This window comes from Pteropus medius, unplaced genomic scaffold (genome assembly GCF_902729225.1).
Source record: "Pteropus medius unplaced genomic scaffold, Ma_sr-lr_union100, whole genome shotgun sequence".
Taxonomy (NCBI): Eukaryota; Metazoa; Chordata; class Mammalia; order Chiroptera; family Pteropodidae; genus Pteropus; species Pteropus medius.
Genome location: NW_024342473.1, coordinates 9087132 through 9113393, shown reverse-complemented (window position 1 = coordinate 9113393; position 26262 = coordinate 9087132). Strand labels below are relative to the sequence as shown.

At 39.0% G+C, this 26262-nt stretch overlaps 1 protein-coding gene across 1 annotated transcript; it reads left to right on the top strand.

Annotated features, from left to right (window-relative positions):
* Positions 1 to 543: 543 nt before the first annotated feature.
* On the top strand, positions 544 to 26230 carry ABHD12B (abhydrolase domain containing 12B). Its single transcript, XM_039865144.1, has 13 exons — positions 544 to 629; positions 4768 to 4895; positions 5732 to 5834; positions 7650 to 7769; positions 9654 to 9684; positions 11988 to 12033; positions 12139 to 12268; positions 12699 to 12736; positions 15657 to 15736; positions 23900 to 23982; positions 25094 to 25172; positions 25767 to 25885; positions 25997 to 26230. The coding sequence occupies exons 1-13, from the start codon at positions 568 to 570 to the stop codon at positions 26022 to 26024; spliced, it is 1047 nt and encodes a 348-aa protein (XP_039721078.1). The 5' UTR covers positions 544 to 567; the 3' UTR covers positions 26025 to 26230.
* The last annotated feature ends 32 nt before the right edge of the window (positions 26231 to 26262 follow it).

Sequence of the window (26262 nt, the reverse complement as noted above, 5' to 3'; positions counted from 1 at the left end):
GCGTGCTTGTGTGAGAGAAGTGGGTAACTGGGGATGAGGACACTTTCAAAAAAGAGAAAAAAGGAAGAAAGAAAAAAAAAGAGTCAAAGTAGAGGAAAGTTTTTATTCTTCATGAAGATCTTCTATAGCTGTGACTATCAAACTTTTATTTTATTACTACCATAGTAGAAAATACATTTTACTTCATCGTGCAGGGTGTGCGCACACATATACAGATGTATAAAATAAAATAGAAAATAAAATTATGTAGAGCTAGCTATAGGCATGGGAAATTTGTTTCTATTATACATCTGTGTCAGTGTGTGTGTGTGTGTGTGTGTGTGTGTGTGTGTGTGTGTGTGTGTGTGTAGGGGCGGTGCCCCGCGAGCAGCCCCAAATCCCACCCTAGGCCGTGTCCCACTTCCACGGTGGGGTCAGGTCACCTCCGTCGCCCCGCGGTTGCCGCCCTGCCCAGGTGCCGCCCCGCCGCGGGGCTGGAGGGCGGGCTGGCTCCGCGGGGGCGGGCGGGGCGCAGCCCGGGGCTCCCGGCAGCAGCGCCTTTGGTGGCTGTTCGGGACACGGTGCGGGATGGAGACCGACGCGCAGGACTGCGTGGCCGACTGGTGGGACATGGTCGTGCAGAACCTGCGGTGAGTGCGCTCTGTCCACCCCGGGAGTGCGGCTCTGTCCAGCTGGGGCTGCCCCGGGATGGAGCAGAGGGTGGGGCAGGGAGCCTCGGAGGCCCCCGAGCTGTGCGAACCCCTGGGCTCTTTGGACGAATCCTCAGCCTCAGCCTCAGCCTCAGCCTCAGCCCTTACTTTGGGCAGCGAGACTCGCGGGTTTGATTTTTTAGTAATATAGCCCTTTGGGGCTTCTGAAACGGAGATTCCAGAAAGATGGTACAGATTGCAATAGCTAATCTGCCGTGACCATTTTACTGATATGCAGGACAAATGGAAAAATACTAATAATAGTGATAATAATAATCTATGTTGTAGTCTTGGATGAAATCCTTTTAGGTCAAGGACTTACCTGGTAGATGGAGGATGGGAAGTCAGCTCCCTGAGTGTGGACTCTCTGGCATGCCTTTAAAAAACGAACACCCCTCCGCAATGCTGGAGATGAATCACAGGCGCCTTGAAACCATAACCTGGCATTGCCTGTGCCAAGTTCTTACATCCTTTAAATCTGAAATGTCTAAGTCAATTGGATGTTTAATTTTCTTCCTCTCATGAATCCTTGGCCTAAACAGCAATCTCAAACGCCCTGAATCTACCAGCAACATCTCACCAGTCTTGTTTGCAATGAAGCCAGGTATTAGTTGGGGACACTGGACCCAGGAAGTCGAGTACCTTGTTTTGTTGGAGTGGGAAAGTATTGGCATTTTTGTTTACCTTTCTTCTTGCTATTCCTTTGTTTTTGTTTAAATTTTGCCTATTACAAAATATGCAAGAATCCTATACAGGCACAGGAGACTTCACTTTGGAATGTCTGAGTGGTGAGGACAAACACCAGTCTCCTCTCTTCTATTCCTTCTGCAGCTCAGGGCAGGGAGCAGAGAGCAGCTCTCCCCTGGCCCCACAGTGCAGATCCAAGCTCCCTTTCTGTGTTGGGTCTGACCACCACTCAGACTATCCTGACTGCACTTTTCAAATTTCACATTCATGGGCCTTACCTCCCTAATACGGTCGGTTGTCCTGGGAAAGCTGGCATTTACTGACTTTCTCTTCTGTGCTCTGTAGAGCAGATAGCTAATTACTTAACATATATTTGGCAGAGAATCAAAGCTGCAGTTTGTGCTTTTAGAGAACGACTCACTTTGTTGATAATGGAGTGGGAAATCGGGAGTTGGGGACCCTCTAGTACTCGCCTTACTAATTACTAAAACTTAAGTCTCAAGAGATGCTTCCTGAAGGAATAAAATACTAGTGCATTTCTTCATCCGAGCAGAAAATTACTGATCTAATTTAAGACGTGCTGAGGCTGATATCCAGCATCTGGTATCTTTTTTGTTTCTTGGAACCAAGTTAGTTTCGGTCAGCATACATTCATGGAGGGCTCACCGTGCACCCTATTTTTCAGCTTCAACATGTTGCTCAACAAATATTTATCCCTATGCTGGACCCTGTGGAATGTAGAAGAACCATTACATGCCATGTGGTTCTTGTCCGGGGCCAGGTATAGAGTTGGGAAGACGGGGCTAACGGTGAGAAAACAATCAGAAAACAAGTAAGGGTCAAACTGAGGCCCTGATTATTAGTGGGAGGGGCGAAAAGAGAAGAGAGGCTTTCGCAAAGAAGAGACACATGAGTGGATGCAAAGGAAAGGGAAGATTTGGTTGGGAGGAAAGAAGAGGGGAGGACACAGATGTAACTTGGTGCTTGGTGATCAACACATGCTGGCTGAATGAATAAACACAGAGGATGAACGTGCAGCATGTCTTAATATTTGGAGTAGTTGTCTTGCCAAATGCAGTTAGATTTGGGTTTCCCAAAAGCTGGTTTGTAGATACCTCTGAGGATGGAGCATGAATGATTTGCCCTGTAGCAGCTCAGGCTCCACCAAGTTTCTCCAGTAAGAATCATCCAGTTAGGTTCTGTGGGCCCTGTGGGATGCTGTGCCGTTACAGCCAAAGCAGATCAAAGGGCAGGCAAAGGAACACCAGAGCATCAAGGTGGCCGTTTGATGTGGCTGGCCGTTATTGGGGAGTGGGCTGAAACTGCACCCTCTACTCAAATAAGGTCTAGTAGCCACTGGTGACTTTTGATCCCCTACTGATCTAGGAGAAGTCAAATTGACACCCCCCCTAGTTGAAAGAAGCCTCTGTGCATTATTGATGCTCCAAGGAATCCGGTTGCTGTTTTCTTCCCAAAGCGCTTCTCACAGAAGCTATTTGAGAGACGAGTCCTGTATGAATTATTCTTTAAAAACAGAAACATATTTCCTTCTACTGCCTCTGCCTCCTAAGCACCCTGCTACCTTCAAAAGGTGACTTAGCGGGAGCCTAACAGGTGGGGTAGCTGGAGTTCAGAGAGGCAGGAGAAAGGAAGCCAGAGCCGGCCAGCTGGAAGGGAGCATAAGAATTCAGACTGTGTTCAGTTCTGCCCATTTTGGTTTGATCTGTGGGTTTTGATTTCTTATCTCTAAAATCAGAACAACAGTGTCCTCTCCTTCCTATCACCTTCGTGGAGGCTATTTTAAAGTATTATGCAACAATCATTTTCATTCCTTTCTTGCTGATTTCATGAGTCGGCAGTTGCCCATGTCTGATGTATTTGAAGAGCTATTCATATCTTTTTAGCCCACATATCTTTTCCACTCCCTGCAGAATAGCTGGAAATTCATCAGAGATTCATTATCTTCTCCCTTCATCCCTCTTCCAAACATGCATAAGCTCTCTGACCTTTAAGTTATTAGCACTTGAGGGAGGATTTTTTTAGAGTTCTTTCTTGGATACTTTGGTATCAGAAAGCTCCTGAGAATACAGTAGCAGGAAGGGGGTGGAAAGTGGGAGGGGGGAGGGACCCTGACAGGGCAAAGGGCCGGAAGGGGATGTGGGCTTCCTGAAACAGCTTCCTCTAAGAGCCGAATTTGGCAGAGAGCATCCTTGTTCCTGGGGCTTATTTTTGCTTGCTTGGATGGCAAGTTGAACTCACCAGGAGTATGACAGCTCACTAGGGATCATCAGAGAACTCTGGGGTCAGACAGATCTGGGCACGTGTAGCTCTGCAGTTCACTGGATTTGTCACCTTGGGAAGATAACTTTTCAATCTCCTCATTTGCAAAGTACCGGTAATAATAGTTATCTTCTAAAATGCCTATTGTCTAGCAGAGAAATCAGGGCAGGGGAAACAGTTCATCAAAAATGCTTTCCAGCCCCCCACAACCTCACAGTTTGATTACATTGAATAGTGTTCACATTGACAGCTCCCAGTATGGAAAGGGATTTATTTAATGGACGATGTGGACAAAACTGGAAGCAGGAGGTGGAGACACTAACCTCTTGTATCCTTTGTTTCTCAAAGGTAGGAGACAGTCCACCCTCATGAGAGATATGGCTAGAGACAGAGGTGGCATTAGTGATCTCTCATGGATCATAACTTGTCTACTGATGGCTCCCAGTTTGGGTGATTTGAGTTGCAGGGAGCAGTAGGATAAACAAGATGTGCATGGCCCCCCTATGTCCCACTCCCTGGCCCCAACTCTGCTGTATCCAAGCTCCAGGTCCTTCCTCATTCCCCACCCTGCTCCTCACGGTCCCTCTCTCCAAGGATGTCACACCCAGAAGTGGGGTTTTTCTCTCATTGGCTCATTTCTTCCTAAGACCCAGGCACAGGAGTGGGGATCTGGTCATTATTCGCTCATTGCATTACTACTACCACTAGCTAACACATACAGCACTGAATTGTGATTGAAAACTATGATCGAAAACTATGGCAACTGTTAGATTGAATCCTGTTTCCTGATGACTTCGGGTCCAGCCTCGGCCTTCTTTGGGGCTACGTTAAGGGAAAAAGCCTGACTGTGGTGTATCCATGTTCCCTCCTCTCCTGTCCTGTCACACTCGGCTTTTCCGGCAGCTGGTTGGAGCCCTGTCTTATTGCTTTTTCACTTGGTTGTCCCTTAGTGCCCAGTGCTGATCTGCCCTAATTACATATAGTTCTGTAAATTCTTAAAAGCCAAATTACCTATAATTCCCTGCATCAGTCTCAGAAATTTGATTTGGACCTTAAAAGAGAAAAAGAAGACTCATTTTGAATATCTTGTTTGTTTCACAATATTTTGCAGATCTTTTCCACAATGCTGTGCAACACTTGGAAGAAAAATTGCCGCTCAGTACAATAGCTTTACTAGTAAATCATTAAAAGAACACATTTTCCCTCCTCTGATGGACATGCTAATTTTTTTTAATTTTTGTAAGTATATACCCTTCATGAATTTGCCTATATATATTTTCCCAAATAGAGAACTCACTATCTTGAAAGTTGTGGTACAATAAAAAAGACATGTCAGTTATAAAGTTGTGGCTAGGGTTAAATCTAGTCTGAAATCTATGAATATTGACTTTGGGCTCTAGCATGGGTCCTTGCAATCTGTTGTACACAAATAGAAAAGCATGGCCTTGTGGGTAGGGTTTCAGTTCAGGAGCTCAGTCTTCAAATCAGCTGTTAATATGAATTATTACTGCTTATCTTATTCTCTGCTTTTTTACTTCTGAGAGAGAGAGAGAGAGAGAGAGAGAGAGAGACTCTTTACATTTCCATGCTTTTTCCACTGAGTGCTGTTAGTCAATGTAAGCCACAGTCCTTCCAGCACATACGTAATGCTCTCACCCGCATGTCCTCAGGAATATGTTCATCCTGGACATTTCATGGCTTGTGGCTAATGATTAGGTTTCACTTTAAAAAGAATGCTTGACATTAGCAGAACACTCATTATTTGTTTCTAGATCCTCTTATCTTTTTAGGGGAGTGGTCTCCTCTGCTTTCAGCTTGAGATAAGGATAAGAATCGAATAAACTATTATGAGCTACTACACTGGTGCTATTTTAAAGTCTAGCTTTAGATATTTTTTTTGGCAACTCTTCTGTGGGCTAGTCCTAGTTTATAAAATATGATACTTTGCTAAGAATTTAGTGTAGTAGCTTGCAACCGGGAAACGTGTTAACCGTGGGGCTAATTACTTTTTTTTGATTGTGACTAAAAGACTTAGAATGTGATTCTGGGAGTTGATAATGATTTCTTCTTTCCAGTCAAAGCACCATTTCTTGTGGATTTAAAGAAACCAGAGCTAAAGATACCTCACACAGTGAACTTCTATATCAAAGTTGAACCTGGAGTGATTCTGGGAATCTGGTGAGTGCCTTGATTGGATACTGGGTAGCTTGATGGTTGGAGTTTTCATGATACAAAGGCAAGAGTGAGCAGTGCTGTTACTTGCCCGTGGAGAGGTTGGGGTTCCTTGGAGGCATCTGGAAGCTATTCCATACACCTTCCCTTTGTACTGATATTTGACCTGTTTGAATTTGCTTTTCAGGAACTTTACTTTGGAGTGTGACGACTTTTAGGTGTTTTCTTGTGCTTTGGGTCTTTCACAGGCCTGAAGGACCTGGCCCTGGCCCACTCTCCTGCTTTATTCCACACCACTCTTCCTACTCTACTCCAAACCCACTGGTCTCCTTGCATCCCAAGCCACTCTCACAGGACACACTGTCTGCAACAATTCTTTCTATCCTCTGTTTCCTCCGTTTCCGCCTTCTGCCTAACTGCCTACTCATCTTTTGGGTCTCAGACTGGTAATTTTCAAGGAAGCCTTTCCTCATCCCCATTTTAGCTAGTGGCAACCCGTGTTTGTCTCTTATGGCATTTCTTCCTATTGTAATTAATGTTTGTGCAATTGTTTGGTTTATGTTTGTCTTCCTTATGAGACCGTAACTTTTGAAGGTGACTTTGTTTGTGGGTTTTTACTGCTTAGTACAGTGCTTGCACAGAGAAGGCATTCAATAAATATTTGTTAAATGTAGTCATGAGAAAGCATTCTATTATCTTTTTTTGCTATGCTGATCTCAATATTTTCTTCTGTTTGATTCTACTACTTTTTCTTGGCTGCCAAGTTTCCAGGGCCCTGTTTTATATTTCATCTCCCTGAGTTTAAACAGGTGATCATAGAATGTTTAGGAACCAATATGTGTTCATATAATTTCTTCCTAATCTTCAAGGTACAGTTCAGCTAAGAATATGGAAATTTGAAAATTTTTTTTATTCTTTGCTCTTACCCCATTGGTCCTTGGTTTGGTGAGTCAGCTGTCTAGGTGGCTTATCTAGCTGGCAGTGATGCCTGTCTTCTCAGCACAGAGGCCCTGGGATTTGATGTCAGACTTAATACCCCTAAAGACTGAAGGGACTGAAGACTTGTCATCATGTGGCTAGTTCTCCAAGTCACCTTATGACATGTCATAGGGCAGTGCTTATATATTCGGGGTTCATTCATTAGTTTAACAAGTAGAGAAACGGGAGCTCAGACAGGTGTTTAAAACCACAAGGTCACTGGATTTCTTCAGTAGAATAGCTTAGTTTCATGTTAAAGTTCTTATTTCCTACCTAAACTGGTTTTCTTTACATTCTATCCAACTTGTCTGTTCAGCCAAACCAATAGTAGGCAGCAATATCTATTATCTTTCACTTATTTTTCACTGCATTTTGATGGATTGCATTTAAGATTTGCAGTCTTGGAAGATTATTAGGTGTAGGAGTCAGAAGAACTAAAACAGTAAATAGTCAAAAGGAGTTGTCTCTGTGCATGGGGGAGGTGGGGCAGGGCAACGGTGGTTTTCATTACAGATGTCTTGTGGTATTCTGATTTTTACCATGTGTGTATATTACTTAGACAGTTTATATCTATAAATTTATGTAAAATATATTTATATCTATCTCTCTATCATCTATCTGTCTATCTATCATCGGCCTACCTATCATCTATCATCTATCTATCTATCTATCTATCTATCTATCTATCTATCTATCTATCTATCATCTATCTATCATCTGCCTATCTATCATCTATCTATCTATCTTCCTATCTGACTGAGATAAGGAGTGTTTCGAAATTCGGCAAGGATAGAGGATTATTCTCTCTATACATGTTTGTTAAAACCTTTCCTTGCTCTTCAGGCACACAGTTCCCAGCTGCCGGGGGGAAGATGCTAAAGGGAAGGATCGTTGTTGGTATGAAGCCGCCCTTCATGATGGCAACCCAGTTATTATTTATCTTCATGGCAGTGCAGAACACAGGTCAGTGCCTTCACTTGGATTTTTTTTTTTTTGGTTTATGAGAGAGAGCATTTCAGCCCTGTGGGAGAGTGAAAGGTTTTCAACTCTGTAAGCATGTCTCCACATTTTTTTTTCCTTTAAATTTGAGGGTGTTCTGGCGGTGGGCTTCTCCTTTAAAAAATCTGTATAGTTTATATGTATAATAATGTGGATCTTTAACTGAGAGGGACATTAACTTCTAAAATTTAGATATTGCAGTGGTTTCTTTACTTGCTAAGCATGTCTGAAATGATGGATTGAACCCATGGATGACAGGAAAGGGAATAGGTATGAGATATGGGGAAAGGAAGAGCAATTTACATATCAATAGTGTTTTCACTAAACTACATGGAGATTTCTTTATTGAGCATGAATCCCTATGAGAGATCACCTGGAATTCAGACTGTAGGTACTAGGGACTATCTGACTAATTCCAGTCTAGAATACTGATGCCTCAGCTTACTCTCTGTGGTCCCAACCTTGCTTTGTAACTAAGAATGCCTCCCAGAAGCCTGGTTCTCCTTTGATGTGCTGCCAGATCCTTCAGTGGGGCCTATGTAATTATGGTGGGTGATGATTATCAGCTGTGACTGCCTTGGGGGAGGGGCAGCATGCCTCAGAGACCCACAGACCTTCTTCTGTCTCTGGAGGGATACTTCAAACTATGTAACAAGCCCTGGAATCTGCCCCTTGGCTTCCTTGCCTATGTCTCTTTTTCTCACTGTCTTTTTCTATCAGATGATGGCTTTCTCAAGGCTTGCCTTTGCTCAAGGGGCTTTCTCAAGGTATCCATTTTAGAGTCACATTTACAGAGATTTCTTATTAGTTTAACATTTTCCACCACTGTTTAATATTGTTCAGATAGTGCAAACTTGGGTATCGCATTTCAATGTCCTTATTTAAAGAATCATGTGGACCATGCATTCACGAGTGCCCCTTTGTGTGAATCTGCTTTTGCATATTTACTGGCTCTGGGGTGAGCCCGCTTACTCCTGTCCCCACCTGGAAGTCTCAACTTACTATCAGCAGTACTGAGTTGAAAGGAAGCCGAACTGGAGGTAATGGCAAACCTTGCTGAAAACAGTGACTCTAGACTTGGGGTCTACAAAAGCCCTAGAGGGGCCATGAACTCCCTTACTAAATTTGCACATAAAATTTGAAGTGTAAATACACTTTTTTCTGGGAAATGTGTCCATAGCTTTAACCATATGGTCAAAGCCTCCATGATTCACTCAAGTTTAAGAAACTTGGCTCTAAGACAAAATTCAAAAGGTTTTTGAAACGTCTGCTGCCTTTTGAATCATCTTTGTTTCTTTTTTATTAATGTAGTTAATACAGTGTTGACAACATGGTTATTTTGGAAAAGTGTATTTCTTGAACCTCCAGTGCTGTGAGTCTCTTTCCTCCACTTCGTCTCATGCTTAATGGCAGAGTGGACACGGAGCAGGCAGGTCTTAGTTTATGGAACATGATGTATCATCTTTTCTGAAAAGCCACTTTATGGAACTTACTCTCTTTTAGCTTCTAAAAGTATTCTTAGAGATAAGTTTTACTGTGTAGAAGTGTAAGGGGATGGACTCGAATGCTTATTCATCAAATGCTTATGTTGAGAAGCAGTAGGGGCCTGTGGTCCATCACTCACTCCGAGGAACAAGGCAGCAGTGGGGAGCCATCCATCATTCACCCTGACACATCCACGTGGGCTGTGACACCAAAAAACATCTCCCTTTCCCCTAGTTATTTATTTCTCTAACCTGAAAAAGATAGGTGTGAGATCAGATGTCAGCAACATGATAGTGATTTTTATTGCACTTGTCATCCCAATTCCTAATTCTTGCTTTTTTTTTTTTTAAACCTTTTTTACAGGGCAGCTTCTCACAGGCTTAATCTAGTCAAGGTATGTCTGAAGGGGCCTCGAGGCACCAATTTTTTGTCTCCATTTATTCTCTTCTGGGCTACAGCCATAAGATCTTCTTCGGCATGGTTATCCTCTGAAAGCTCCCCATAGTGGGTTTGGTGTCTGGGGCCCAGAATCCCAAGAATGGGCTTCTCATCCTGCATTGACCATAGGGGATATAAACAGATGTGAACATCTGAGTCCCAAACACTTTTATAAACTTATTACCTTCTTCATCACCAGATGGAGTTGAAGACACGTTTATTGCTTTTTCTGAGGAATGAGGGATGGGTTAAGAGAATATACTAAGTGTGAAAGTCACTCCTTCTAAGAAACAACTTTTTTTTTCTTTCATGGTATAGGATAAAGACATAGAATATTTGCTTTTAAAAGTCATTCAGGCTCTGGCCTCAGCTCCATAAAAGATTTTGCAGAGTGGAATGGTGGCCACACTTTGCTCTCCTCACTAGCTTGCTACATGACTCCAGTTTGCTGGGGGCAGCCCCTGCATTTCTAAGTGTGAGGGAGATGGTAGGCTTTCCACTTAGCTGTCTCTGACTCAGAGCTGGCCAGGCAAGCTATCTGTTTATCCTCTCCCACGCTCTAGTTAGGTAATCTGCTGCAGGTGATCAGGCAGCTTATCCCTTTATTGACCACAGGACAGGATCTCTCTTCCCACGTGACAGCTCTCACCTCAGCCCTTTCCTGATTTAACAGGATTAGTGGGGCCCAGAACCCTGCCAGGCCCAGCATCTCCAGCAGCTTCTCTGTTCAGACAGGAAGCCCCTCTTTCACCACAGCCTTCTCAGATGAGTAGTGATGGTCTGAATGCAGTTTTGTCTAAGAGGATGATGCTTATTATTTTTTAGGTTTGCTTTCTGTTCTGTACCCCACTCTTTGCACGCTCCATGTGGGATGGTGGTGAAGCTGATGTCCGTGACAACATGTATTTTTTCCTCCTCCTACTCTTGGCAGAGCTGAATTGTATGTCCCCTACGTGCACAGAAAGAAGAGTTGGAGGAGTAGGTGTGAAAAGTGGCCAGATCATCCTTATGGTAGTTGGGATGGGTGGAGAAGGTACGATAAGACTTCTTCCCTGAGGCAGATTCTGGATACCACTTACCACAGTATCATTTCCCAGCCCAACCAACCTGACCAAACGTCCTTAGCCCTTCCTTAGTATTGCTACAGAAAACTTTAAACATTTAGTTTATTCTTCTTTGGAGATTTTTTTTTCCCTAGAGATAAATTCTTAGGAGTAGGATCTGTTGCTGTTGTTCTTGAGTTATATTGGCAAGTGGTCCTTCAATTTACAGCACCACAAACAACACACATTTTCCTGGATGCTTAACTGCCATTTTTGTCACGTAACTTTTTTTGAAGGGAATATAGTTTAAATCGATATTAACAAATTTTAGTTAGTTCCTCATTATTAGTTCAATTTGTATTTAAAAGTTCTCAATGAGATTTAGCCACCTAGATCTATGGTGTGGGAGAAACACAGCATTTGGACATATGCAGACCCAAGTGTGAATCTTGGTTCTGCCTCTGATCATTTGGGCGACCATGAACAAATTACTTAAACTCTCCAAGGCTCAGTTTCTTTATCTGTAAAATGGGGGATAATACCTACCTTGTAGGACTGTTGTAAGAGTTTAGTTTTAAAAGTGTCTGCACAGTAAAGTTTGTCCTTTTTTCTCTCTTCTCTTTGTCTAGCTATGTAATTAATTTTATTTAAAATTTTGTTTCTTATTCTTTCCTCATTCATCTGCCTGGAGCTTGGAAGTGGTTTCACATATTCCAGTGATCTCTTTATTTTAGATGTTTATATTTAATATAAATATCTTCCCATTCTTTAATTGCCTCTCCTACAATTCCATATAGAGTTCTTATTCTCAAAAGAATTCTTAAAAAAGACATTTACTATATACCAAGATATTTTAATGTTATCTCATGTAATCTTCCAAAAATTGTGAAGGCAGTTACTATTGTTTTTTACTTTTCAGAATAATATTTACATATTTAAATGTTAAGTGGCTTGTCCAAGGTCACACAGCTGATAAATGGCAGAGCCACAGTGTGACCCAGGCTGTTTGACCCTGCTCTGCCATGCTGCTTTCCTTCCTTCCCATTGAGTCTGATCTTCTCAAGGTTGAAGTCGAACACCAGATTTCAAAATATATCTTCTCCCTACCTATTAAACCATCACAGCTAGGGTTATGGAACTGTTGAAGAGGTAGGTTATACCACTTTTTTCTTTTACATCTTCTAATTAAAGTGATAACAGCTCCTTTGTCACCTAGGTGCTGAGTGATGGCGGCTTTCATGTCTTGTCTGTTGACTACAGAGGTATGTGTTAAGAACAGTGTACAAAGATTTTTCAAGAAGCAGGAGGCTTTTGATGACCCTCACTTCTGAGGTGGTGATACTGTGCTTACCTTTCCTTACTGCCAGGGTTTGGAGACTCTACCGGTAAGCCCACAGAGGAGGGACTGACTGCGGATGCGATATGTGTCTATGAGTGGACCAAGGCGAGAAGTGGTACCACCCCCGTGTGTCTCTGGGGCCACTCTCTGGGCACAGGGTAAGTGGGATCTGAAGAGGGTCCCCAGGTGGTCTGTGGGGCTTTAGGCAGCAGTGCACAGTGGAAGGAGCACTGATCTAGAGACAGGGACTCTTCTCTGGTCTCTCTCTCTTCCCACATGTGGCTGGAGACCTAGCCATCTTAGTGTGTCTGTTTATAAAACAAGGGAGGGTCCCTTTAGCTCTATGGTTATCTGTGACTCTGAAGCCTACTCCAGAAATCTCCTTGAGAGTTTTAGAGGAAAGGATTCTTAATGTAGGGTCAGTGGAACCCCCTGAAATCCTGTGCAAAATTTTGTGTCTATGTGCATTTTCTAACCAGAGCGTCCAGAGCTTTCACTAGATGATCATACTGGATACTGCATTTTGTATTATTTACTTGACTGTTAAGTCACTGCTTCATATATGTACTAATTTTAATTGTTTTACAGAGTTGTAACAAATGCTGCAAAAGTACTAGAAGAGAAAGGTACTATAAAATGCTTACATGGTATAATTTCTTGGCTTGAGGTGGGAAACTAAAAATAATCAGGAGACTATTGCGCACATTTTGAACACAGAGATACCTAAAGCACTCCAACTTCAGACAGTTTCTGATAGTGAAACAAACTTTCTTTTTTTCCTATTTAATATAAAACAATAGCTGTTTTTCAAGATTATGAAATTAAAAATAAATACTAAGGAAAGAGTTAAAATTATTTTTAAAAGAGCCATCACTGTGAGGTGACAATAAACGTTATTATGGAATAATTTAGATTATAGGAGAGGACAATAATTATGAAATATTAGGCAGGGCTTGCTTTCTGCAGCCCTTCTTACATAATATTTATGTCAGCATTTCTCAAAGTATGCTGAGAACTGCCTGTATCAGAATCTCCTGGGGGTGCTTTTTTAAAATTCAGATTTCCTGGATCCTAGCTATTTTAATAAATTAGAATCTCTGTGACTAGGACAAGGTGATTTAGATGTGCATTAAAAGCTTGTAAATCGCTCACATTATATCAGACTTTACTTGGCAATACAGGTCAAGTGAGTTACGTAAACATTTTAAAGCAAGTCACCTGCTATACACCCTTAATCACTTATGTAAATAAACTAAACATTATTTCGATGCTTGCTCCTTTAAGCTCTCATAGCTCTCTGTGCACATTCCCTTCACAGTGCTGACAATGCTGTGTTATCTGAACTAAATACATAAATGAATACTTTGCTTCTTAGACAACACAATGACTTTGGAACACTTTAATTCTATTTATATCATCAACTTATGAACTCTTGCTATCATGTGTTTCAATTTTCTCTATATTACACACTTCATAAAACATTATTATTCTTGTGTTATAAAGTCACTATTTAAATTTACTCTTTTTCCTTTGCTCCTTATTCTAGCACTTATGCACTTCCTTCTTGGATTTTTGTTCTGCCTGTCTGTTGGTGACGAATTCTCTCAGTTTTGGTCTGAAATGTCTTTATTTCATCTTCATTTTTGAAGAATATTTTCACTGGGCATAGAATTCTAGGTTGGCAGTAATTTTATTTCAACATGTTGAAGAGGATATCCATTTTGTTCTAGCTTTCACTGTTTTCTTAGGAAGTCAGCTGCCAGTCTTATTGTTGTTCATCTGAAGATAATGTTTACTTTTTCTCTGGTTGTTCTTGAGATTTTTGTTTTCGTCTTTGTTTTTCAGCAGTTTTATTATGATTTTCCCAGGTCTAGGTTTCTTAGTTCTTATCCTGCTTGGTGTTGATAGCATTTCTGAACTCTGGCTTGATGTTCATCTAGTTTGGAAAAATGTTGGTCACTGTATCTTCAAATTTTGTGCTTGCTCCATTCTTGTCTTCTTTTCTTCTGGGTCTATAATTATATGTATATATTTTTAGCTCTGTTCCCATGTCCTGTATGTCTCCAATGTTCTTTTCTGGGTTTTCCAGACTTTTTTGTCTTTGTGCTCTAGTTTAGATATTTTCTTTTGATCTGTTACGCAGTTCACTAATTCTTTGTAGCTGATTCTAAACTGATGTTTAACTAATCTATTGATTTCTTAATTTCAATTACCTTGTATTTTTCAGCTCTAGGATTGCTATTTGATTATATAGACTTTATAGGTTTCTTTTAAAATTTTTCTTGTCATTGTTTTCGTGAATACATTAATCACTAGTATATATTTAAATCGTGTGTCTATGTACGTAATAAGTGTATGTAAATTTGTGTAAATAATTTTAAATGTGAGAATTTTAATACTTTAATATCAATATAGTAAAGCTTTAGTAATTATTACAATTTTAATAATTTTACTATTTGCCATTTACCCATAAGTTATTTTAAAGTCTATATACAATAACTCTAATATCTAGATCTTTTGTTGATCTATTTCTATTATTGGCTTTTTCATCTTAGGGTGGCTATTTTTGTCTTTTTTATGTCTAGCTATTTTTAATGAAGTGGTAGCCATTGCTTATGGAAAATTGTAGACATAATCTGAGGCTAGGGGTAATGTTATTTCCAGAAAGAATTAATTTTTCTCATGAAAGTCATTTATAGGAGAAAGATATTACTTTAATCCAATCAGAGATTGGGCCGATTTTAAGCTGGGTTTCAGTCTTTATGAGGGCTGGTTTATTTCTAGTTCACCATTACTCCCGAGGTGTCATTCTTTGAGGTCAAACAAAAAGCCATTCTTTGAGGTCAAACAAAAAGGCTCTCCTCTTTGTCAGATCCTGAATTCTAATTTTGTCTTTTTTGGTACCATGAGAATGCTGAAAGTTCTGTCTAGTTCTAAGCCTCTTGGCCACCATTGTTGCTTTCAAAATTTCAGCTGCTTTGAGAGACAAGGCAGCTCAAACTCTTGGCATTTTCCTTTTGGTATTGGCTCTCCAAACGCTCACTGATTTAGTAGCCCTCAGATGCCTTCAAACATAGACATATACATATACATACACATATTCCCTTCTGTCACACATTTTCTAATTGTTCTCAGAGGAAGTGTTGGCTAAAACAACCAACCTACTCAGCCTCTGGCACATTCTTAACAACAGACTGTAGAATACTCTTCCTTCCCATAGTTCTTTGCTTTCTTAAATTATCCAAGCCATGAAAATCTGGTTGTGTTATAGAAGTTAGTGGTTTGCAACTACCACGTACATTGAAATCTCTTGGGTGGATGGGTGGGAACTTGTTAAAAATGTACATTTTCATACACCTAACCCCCCTGAGATTCTGACTTCTGACTCGATAAGTCTGATGTGCAGTCTGGGAATTTGCATTATTAATGAGCTTCGCAAATGATTTTGAGACAGGTAGTTCATGTACAAGATCTTGAGTACCCCTTATTAAGGAAAAGTGATATTTAAACATGATAGGGCAGTTATTTCTTTTTATTTTTTTCAAGGATCCCCAGTTGATGCTATTGTCCTGGAAGCTCCATTTACCAATATGTGGGTTGCAAGTATCAATTATCCCTTGTTAAAGGTGAGGCTCTTATTTTCGCAAGATGTCAAAGTATTTCCGCACACATATTTATTAACCTCATTCCTTTTCTTAACAAATTTTATATGTTTCTAAGTTATTCTAACTTGAGACAGGTTATTAACTCATTGCTATTTAAGGATGGCACAATAGCTTTTGGATTTGGTAGTCCTTTTGTTTTCTTATAATAGATTCAGTGGTTTATTAAGAGCCAAAGCTTTATCTCTTATCTTTTACAATTTTTAAATAGATAGACTTGATTTAGGTTTATTTATTATTGTTCTTTTTTAAGTGCCAACAAACCTCTCGTACATCATTTTGGGCCCTATGAATTTCAGCCATATATCTTTCATGATGTTATGATAAGAAAGTCTCTGGAGAATTCAAGGAAGCTGCCAAATGGTTTTACACAGTATCCCAGATAGAGAAGACAATCTTTCTAAGAAGATAAAGTATAAAGAATTGGGTGACAAGATGTAGTTTTTAAAAATCTGTTGTGTAGATTATCCTAATGTTATCATTTTATTTATTTTTTATTTTTTTCTAACGTTATAATTTTATTTCAAGTCTAATGCTCAGTTGCTTATAATCATACCTCCATATGAATGTCAGAAATGAGTGACAGTCGTACAGACACACATAGACACACAGACACAGACACGCACGTGCACACATACACACACACACACACATTTTGGAAGGCATCATAGGAATATTTTAATCCAACTATCTGCTTTTGGAATCTTTTGTACAATAAAACATCTTAGAACTTTTCAGAGAAAGTTAGCTCACTACTTCTGGGACAGGTAGTTCACAGAATCACATAATCCTGAAAATGCCTGTACTATCTAAGCTCCAACTCAATACAGGAATCCCCTCTACAATCTAAAATACTGAATGCTGACTAATTTAAGATTTAATAAATAAAACATTTTCAATTGGTTCTAGACAATTGGATATTCACTTTAAGATAACCATTAGTTGAGCATCTATTATATTACTACAAGCAATTACTAATAAATTCACTAATATGTAGATATTTAACAATTCAGATACAATCTATTTACTTTTCTTTTTTGAAATTTTATAATTTAAAAAATTAACATAATAGGGAAAATACATGATTTGACAAATAACTATAAACCGAACATCCATGTAACCAACACGTAGGTCAAGAAGTTAGTATCATTAACATCCCAGAAGTCTCCTAGATGTCACTTCCCAATCCAATAAACCTCATCTTAAATATAATCCTTAGCCTGAATTTTATGGTATTCATATCCACGCTTTTCTTTATAGTGTTATCACCCGTGTGTGCATCTCTAAGCAATAGTTTTGTTTTTGAACTTTATATATTAGTAGAATTATATAAGATGTATTCTATTTTTTTTTATCCAACATTTATTAGTAGGATTTTATCTATGATGTATAGCTGCAGTTTGATCATTTTCATTGTTATATAGTATTTCATTGTATCAATATACTATAATTTATTGATCTACTGTCTGTGGACAGAGTGGCTTTCTGTTTGGGGTAATTAACAACATTATTGTTATGAATGTTCTTGAACAAATATTCTGTAACATGTACATATTTCACTGGAGTACACCCTGGGCGTGGAATTGCTGGATAAAAAGGTATACATATGTTCAGTGTTAGTAGTTATAGTGCCACACAGTTTTCCAAGGTGACTTTGCCACTTTACTCTCCCACTTACTGTGTATGAGAGTTCCAATTGCTTAATATCCTTGCCTCATATTGATATCTCATTGTGGTTTTAATTTGCATTTCTCTGATGACTAATAATGCTGGGCATTTTTTCATGTTATTAGCCTTTTAGGTATCATCTCTTATGAGATATTTGTTCATGTCTTTTGCTCATTTTTAAATTGTCGTCTTACTTTTTATTTGTAGAAGTTCTTCACAGGAAGAGTCATTAAAGATTTATTCGTACTATTTTGTTCTGCCTTTTTACTCCCTTAATGGTATCTCGTAACGAAGAGATGTTCCTAAATTTCATGTGAACCAGTTTACCAACATTTCTTAGTGGTCAATACTTTTAATAAAAGTATCCTGTTTAAAACTCTACTCGCCCCAATATTATAAAGATACTTTTCTATCTTCTAGAAATGTTTACCATTTATATTTAGAGCTATATCACAGGTATGTATTTTTGTACATGTAGGATGTAGAAGTCTATATGGCTATCCCCAGTACTATTTACTAAATGAACCTTCCCCACCACTCTGCTGTGCCAGTGTTTGTATGTATCTGTCTCTCTGTCTCTCTCTATGTATATATGGATCTGCTGGTAGATTTTCATTTATTTCCCATGTCTATCTGTCCATGCTCATATGAATACTCCATATTTAATTACTGTAGTTTTATAATATGTCGATATCTGGCTTTATAAGTTCTTTAGCTTTGTTCTTTGTATTCAACACTGTCTTGACTATTCTTGACCCTTTGCATTTCCACATACATTTTGAAATATACTTGTCGATTTCTACAAAAAAAAAAACAACTTTCTGGGGTTTTAATTGGGATTACTTTGGATCTATAGATCAATTTTGGGGAATTGACAGCTTTCTAATAATGAGCCTTTCGATTCATGAACATGGTATTTCCAAATTAATTTTTAAATTAATTAATTATTATTTGGCTTTTTAAAGTTCAGTTTTAGGTTAGGTTCTACTAGTAAGCAGAGCCTATGGCAGAGATTTGGTGTGTATGATTTATTGAAAGAATACTCTTCAGGAAAACCTACAAAGTCATTTGAATGAAGGCTGTAGGATAGGGAAGGACAAGATGTAACCTCCAGTAAAGTCTAGCTTTGGCCTGATCTACGTAGGACTCTAAGGTTTGAGTAAAGGGGGATAGTTGTTTCTGCCATCCCTTGAGGTGATTGTCACAAAAGGACAAGGAGAAGGTGGGCAACCAAAGCTTATAGCAAGAGTTAATTAGTTTTTTTCAAAGAATCACTTAGACTTTGTTGATCATCTGTATTGTAGGCTAATTTTATTAATTTCTGATCTTAACTTTATTATTCTCTTTTATTTTCATTAATTTGTTATTTAAAAATTTTCTCGAGATAGTATTTGGATAATTTATTTTCAGTATTTTCTCTTTCCTGATTTATGCATTACAGCAGACTCCACTTAAGCCACACTTCATTGGCATTTCATGTTTTGAAATTTATTTTAATTATAATTTAGTTCAAAATATTTTATAATGTTGTCTCTTCTTTGACCTATGGGTTACATAGCAGTATATTTCATAATTTCTATACATTTGGGGATTTGATATTTGTTACTGATTTCTAGCTCAATTCTACCATCATCACATGGAGAATATACTCTGTATGATTTCAGGTTTTGAAACTTGTTCCGAGTTGCTTTATGTCCTGACATATGGTCAATTTTGGTGAATGTTCCATGTGCTTAAAAAGAATGTGCTCTGCTGTTTTAGGTATAGTGCTTTATATGTGTCAATTAGGTCAAGACTGTTGATCATATTATGTAATTCTATATCCTGATTTTTTTTTTGACTAGTTGTTTTATCAGTTACTTGGGGGGAAAGTATTAAAATATATTACCATGATTGTGGATTTATGTCTATTTTAGTTCTGTCAATTTTTGCTTTAGATTTTTTGAGGTTACATTATTAGAAACATACATGTAATAATAATGTAATTTTTATATCTTTCATGTGAGTTGATCCTTTTTTCATCATGAAATACCCCCTTTTGTGATTAATAATGCTTTTTGACTTAAAGCTAACTTTGTCTGATATTAGTATACTTTTGTTTTGAATAACGTTTGCATGGTACATCATTTTCCATCCCTCGACTTTCAATTTTTCTGAATTTTTATATTTAATGTAAATCTCTTATGAGCAGCGTATAGTAGGGTTTTGATTTTTTTTCCCAGTATGACAAATTTTTGTCTGTTAATTGTAGTATTGAGTCTGTTTAAATTTAATGTAATTATGATATATTTAGGTTTAAATGTACTCTCTTACTATGTTCTTATCTATTTGTGTCAGCTGCTCTGAATTCTTTAGCCTTTCCTTTCTTGCTCTATTCTGACTCAGCAGCTGTGTCTAATGGAGGACAGTGGCGTTGAAGGTCAGGCTTAACCCTTTGAGCTTCCTTTCTCTCTGGGATCTAGACCACTCAAGAACTCACTGCCTTGGTAGGTCTCTGACACCTTCAAAGAAAAGTTTTGAAAACATCTTTTCCAGCTGTTCTACTTGTCTTTAGCACAGGATTTCGTCTGTAACAATTCCTGTATTATTAAGAAGCGTGAAATCTTCTATTATCTTAAAGTTTGGAATTTAATTTTAAATGCCATAAAACCTTAGTTTAATCGGCACTTTGGTGGTGGAGAAGTGTTGCAGCCCTCCAGTAGTGTGCCATCTGTAAGAATCATGCCTCTGGTGTGACACTTCCTGGGTTTGATTTCCAAGACTGTCATTTAACAGCTGAGTAACCTTGGGTTAATTACTTTTGATGCTTCGCCTCATCTGTACAATGGAGTATTAATAGCATTTAAGATTGTTGTAATAATTAAATGAACTAAGAAATGAAAAGCATTTATAATAGTGCCTGGCACGGAGTAAGCATTCAATGACCATTAGCTATTTTTATTATCAGTGGAGTGCCATAACTCTGAATGTTACTGTTTAATAGGAAAATGTATGTTGTAGGAGACATACAGATGTAGTAAAAGGCATAGATCCTTACCCTCAAGAAGCTTCCTGTCTAGTTGGGGAGTAGGAAATTAATGAGGGATATAAACCAACGACAGAGATTTCCATGTGTCACTCTGGAATCAATTTCATTACTCAGAATAGGAAGGCAGCATGACACAGTGGAAAAACAGCATGGGCTATGGAGCCAGAAAGATTTGAGTTCAAACTTGGCCTCTGCCACTAACCAATTATGACCTAGGTAAGTTATTTTTCTTCTCTGAGTTTTCCCATTTTTATATAATGACGTCAATGCTGTCTACTGCATAGTGTTGTTCTGAAGATTAAATTAGATAATCTATGCAGAGTACCCAGCTGCTAGTAGCACTCGACAAATGCATGTTCTTTTCCCGCTCTTTCTATTACAAAGTAGACTAAGAATAAGTGTTAGGAGAGAACCCAGAATAATTTCAGGGTAGGGAGAATTCAGGGAAGGGAAGCATCTTGTGCACAGGTGTGGTCAGTGAAGACTTACTGATTGATAAGACCTACGCTTCTTTCTTGAAGGTAAGGGAGAGCAGTTAAGTAACACAGAGAAGACGGGAGAATGTGAATCAAGGCACATGGCCAGAATGGGGCAATTATGTGTTATAAGATAGCTGAGAATCATATAGGCCTTCCATATAAGACCTTTCACACTTGTTACCCTTTTACATCCTCGCAGTGACTCTGTGAATCTGGCATCACTGCCTCTACTTAGAGCTGAGGGAAATGGAGGCTCAGAGGCTTGCCCAAGTGCCATGTACCCTATTAGAGGAAATGGGACTCAGTCCTGCAATTTCTAACCTCAGGCAGACAGACTGAAGGTGTATAGCCTCTGGAATGAAAGACTGTGGCCAGATCTGGATGGGCTGGAGCCAAGCTAAGAGTTTGTTTTGTTTTTTAAAGTAGTGTGGCACTGCTTTGTAACAGATTTCGTGTAACTGTAACTGGTATTTTAAGAATATTTATCTTGTGATAGTCTAGAACAGAGAGGAGGCAGGGAGACCAATTAGAAGCCCATCGCTGTGGTCTGGGCTGGAGGGGATGGCATGACCTCTGAGTCTCAAGGGGCACCTCGGCTGGTGAGGAGTGAGGAATATGGGAGTAGATTGACTTGGGCTGGCTTTCTTCCTACTCTGTTGGAATTTGAGATGAATTGCCGAAGGGCTTCTCTTATTGAATTTCCCTCAGAGAAGTCCTGATTTCAGGGGTGGTGGAATCAGAAGACAAAGGAAACAGAAAACAAGAAATTTTGCTCTTAGTATGGGTAAAACGAGGGAAAAGAAAGAAAGGGAAGGAGAGGCAGTGTTGGGATCTAGAGACTGCACCTGAATTAAAATCTATGATACCAGGGCCAAAAAATGCAGACCAGACAAACCCCAACACCACGGAGGTTCTTGGAATCAGCAGGCCGACACCAAAACTGTGAAGCAGAAGTCTGTCTTTACTGGCCCCAACCTACAGATTCTGTACCTATTTTCCTACCGAATTCCCTACAATGTACCAGAGTTCCTACGATGACATGAATTACCTTTTAAAATCAGAAAAAAGGTTTTATTCTTTTTAAGTTTCATAGTGGAAGACTACAACAATGACATGCTATAGCAACTATAATTTCTCCATAGTCATAAAGGAGCAGTGATATGCACAATCTAAAAATTGCTTCTACAGTGAACACAATTCTTTTCTTTTTAAAACTGTGAAGCTGGTGCTTGCTGGCCGCAGCCTACCTATTCTGTACCCATTTCCTTCCCTAGGCAACGACCCATTTACTACACTTCACTCTCTCCCCACACCCCTCTCAGGCACAACAGAGACATGTAATGCTTTGCTAGTCTTTCCTCTTTACAAATTTATTCCAAGGAATAAAATCTGAATAAAACTCAGTCACACTAAGATAAAAATGACTGATAATAGCTTAAAGTTTATACCAGGGTAATTTATATAATAGATTGAATCCATGTTTAGCAAATATTTATCGAATGTTCATTAGGTACCAGGAACTTTTCTAGGTTCTAAAAGTACTACAGGGAATAAGAAAGTTTTGGTCTGTCCTCCTATGAAGTTTATATACTTGCTGGAGAGACAGAGAGAAGATAAGCACACAACAAGAGGATTTTAAGTAGTAAGAAGTGCTGTGAAAGTAATAGAATAATGGGACAGAGAATGACTAGGTGGTGGGAGGGCAAGTTTCGATAGCTGGTTAGGAGAAAACCTTTCTGAAGAAATATCATCTGAGCTGAGACTTGCATGATAAGGAGCCAGCTCTCATGTGAAAATCTGGAGGTCTTAGGGCAAGGGAAAAGCAAGGGCAAGGGCCCTGAGGTGTGATCAAGGCCGATGTGTTTCAGGAGCAGAAGGTAGAAGTGCCTGTGGGTGGACAGGAAGGGGCTTAGCGAAAGGAGGTGAGGCTGGAGATAGCAGCAGCAACTAAACTGTGTTGGGCCTTGAAGGCCAAAATGACACTTGAGTTTAATCCAAGTACCTTTGGAGGATGTGAAGCGATAAAGTGATAGGATGTGATTGGCACGTTTCATGACCGGTTTACCTGTGGGAAATGAATTATAGTAGGGCAAGGGTGGAAGCATGGGGCCACTTGGGATTGTTGGTGTAATCCAAGAGATGAAGGGTGGGTTAGGCTGAGTGATTATGAAAATGGAGAGAAATGAATGAATTTGGGATATAGGCTGGAGGTAGGATGGAAGTTTGTGAGGAAGGTGCAATATTGTTCAGGGTTTCTGTTCTTTCCTCATTTTCAGTTGAAGTGGAGGTTTTTAGGGGATATAAACCAATTTACCTATTTACTTAATAAATGGTGTATATAGTAAAAGCTGATTTAATTAGCATTCTATTGACTGGAATTTGCCATTAAAGAGAAAATTCAGTACCTTTAGAATGGTAATTGTTGAAGTCCTGTGGTCATTATTAAAATCTAAAACGCCTTTAAAAACATTGCAATATTAAGTCCTAGTCAACATTTTATAATGTTTAAGTCCTACAAAACCAATTATCCATGTATTGCATACTTTACCAGAATTTTTAACTAATCAGAATACTCTCTCCCCCAACTAAACCAGTTAATTATGTTCAATGTAGAAGCAATTTTTAGATTATGCATATCATTGCTCCTTTAAGAACATGAAGAGATAAGTTAGTGGTGCTATTTGTATTTTAAAGAAAGATGGTAAGTAAAAACAACAAAATGTTAACAGTGATAGTCTACAGATGGTGAGATCATATGTGACTTGTTTCTCTTGTGTTCCTTTCTGTATTTCTCAAATTCCCTACAATAACATAAATTACTCATAAAATCATAAAAGTTTTTTTTTTTTTTAAGAGAAGTTTATGATATTTAGAAAGGTACTACTCCCTGTATCACTGTAGCTCATCATGGGAAACTACAACAAATGACATAATTTTTTTCCTCTTTAATAGATTTACCGGAAACTCCCAGGATTTTTACGCACACTTATGGATGCCTTGAGAAAGGACAAAATAGTCTTCCCTAATGATGAAAAGTAAGCTAATGATAAAAAGATGTCCATTATTATATTACCATATGTATAGGATTCTGGAGGGTAACTATCATGTGACCTAATGGGTGGGAAGATGAGAAGTCTGAAAGAGTAAGTGGGCACTAGGATTTGGGGTAATATATCTACAAATATTTAGTATTTGATATTTTCCTCATGACTAATTGATGACTTCGCAGATTCGGAGTTGTAGATGTAGGGCCCATCGGGACCTTGGAAAAGTCCTCTAGGGTCTAGCCTAACATTCCTCGGGGGAATCCCTGACTTCTAGGTCTTATTCCCCATGTAACCATCTGCTACCCAGTCTACTAACCTGAGAGCAAATACAGTAACTAGAATTTGGCAAGTTATTCTCTTGCAGTTGGAGAATTTGAGTGATTGCAAACAGGTAGTCATTATCAGTATTTTTTCCATTTCAACACACTCAAGGGATCTGACATTACCAGGAGTAACAGTGCGTCATGGTGGCACGGATGGATGGCTATTAGAATTTGGGTGGGGATTATTGTTTGAGAATGCCACTGAAGCCATTCTTCATGCCACAGCCTTTTTGAATTACCAAACTAGGAGGCTGACGAGGAAGCTAATCAAACCTGTTTTTCATACGTTCATCCTGTACATTTATGAGGAAAAGTAAATAAATTGCCACAAATAATTCTCTTTGGTCTATGGTAGTTCTTGTTATTTTGGGGTTTTGAGTTATTTTGTTGTCTTAAATAGTCTTAATTAAAACATCCCAAATATTATGAAATAAGGAATAAGGAAAAAGATGAGGTTCCTCTAACTCTGAACAAATTCAGTATTTCAGTGTTTTTATTCATTATTTAATAAAAAATCACATAGAAGTAGATTAAATTAATTAAATACCTAATAAATTGTACAAGTAAATAAAAGAAGGAGGGTCTTGTCTAAAAGAAAAAAAAGTATTGTGTGAAGTTTATTATATATGAAGTTGTTATTCTTTGGAGGGAAGGAAAGAGTTCTTGTATTCTGAGCAAACCTCATTTTTTTGCTAAAGCTTTAACTTAGAAGAAGAAGAGGCGAAATCTCAATGTATAATTCTTGAACTGAATGCTTTTCTTCTACTTTTTCCTAGTGTTAAATTCCTGTCTTCTCCCCTTCTTATCCTTCATGGTGAGGATGACAATACAGTGCCTCTGGAGTTTGGAAAAAAGGTAAACCAAGAGCTCGGTCCTTACTGAGACATACTGTACTTATTTCACCATCTTCTCTTCTAGTCAAACTTTGATTAGAGCCCAAAGCAGGGGTTTTGACATGATATGGGATTCTCTATAGTCCTAAATAGCCACGCTGCCTGGTGTATAAGCATCAGTGCCCTACGCTACTCAGCTCAAAGGAGTGTCTGTGGTGGACCCTGGCTCCTCATTTGGGGGTCTGTGAATCTACAAGTGTCGAGAAGATCCCACACTGCTATGGGAACCTCCATGTAGTCTCTCGTACTTCTAAAAGTGGGGATGCAGCTTCTTTTCTTTTAACCAAACAGAGTGGGTCCATCGCAATTTCCTTTCTATTTGCAGGGAGGTATAGGCAGTGGAAGGACGAGGCTCTATCATTATTCTATATTAGTTGTGCAGCTTTCAGTTCTTTAGTTATAGAGGCAGTCAGTTGGGAATGTGGAGAGTCCCCATACCTCTGACTTAATGGGACTAACTCTACAAGCTGGCAGTTTCTGTACGCTTTTGGGAAATAAGACTAGAAAAACAACAGCTTTGATTGTCAGCCTTTGTGTCTCTTTCTGTCCCTTGCAGCTCTATGAAATTGCACACAATGCATATAGGAACAAAGAGAGGGTCAAGATGGTGATCTTTCCTCCTGGCTTCCAACACAACTTGCTTTGTAAAAACCCCACAATGTTAAAAACTGTGAGGTAAGAGTTGCTTTGCTAAATGTGATCTTTCCTTAAAGGCAATTAGGGTTGTCTGACTTACACCATGACGTGGGGAAGGCATGTGAGCTGATCTAGGTCCTTTTTCTGCAGAGATTTCCTGAGCCAGCAGTGGGCCTGAAGTCTGAGAGCAGTGGAAATCTTCAGTGAAGACTTGGTCCAAACACTACCTGTGAGGTTTATTTTTTTTTATGTAAAATTCTATTGGGCTGTTTGGATGAGCTGAAGTCATTGACATTTCTACAAGTTACTTGCCATCTACAAAGTATGGATACTAGGCTTTATGGAAAGTTCTTTAACAAAGTGGACCATGCTCAAACTTCACTGTGGAATCTGGTAAAAATTGGATCCCATCTAAA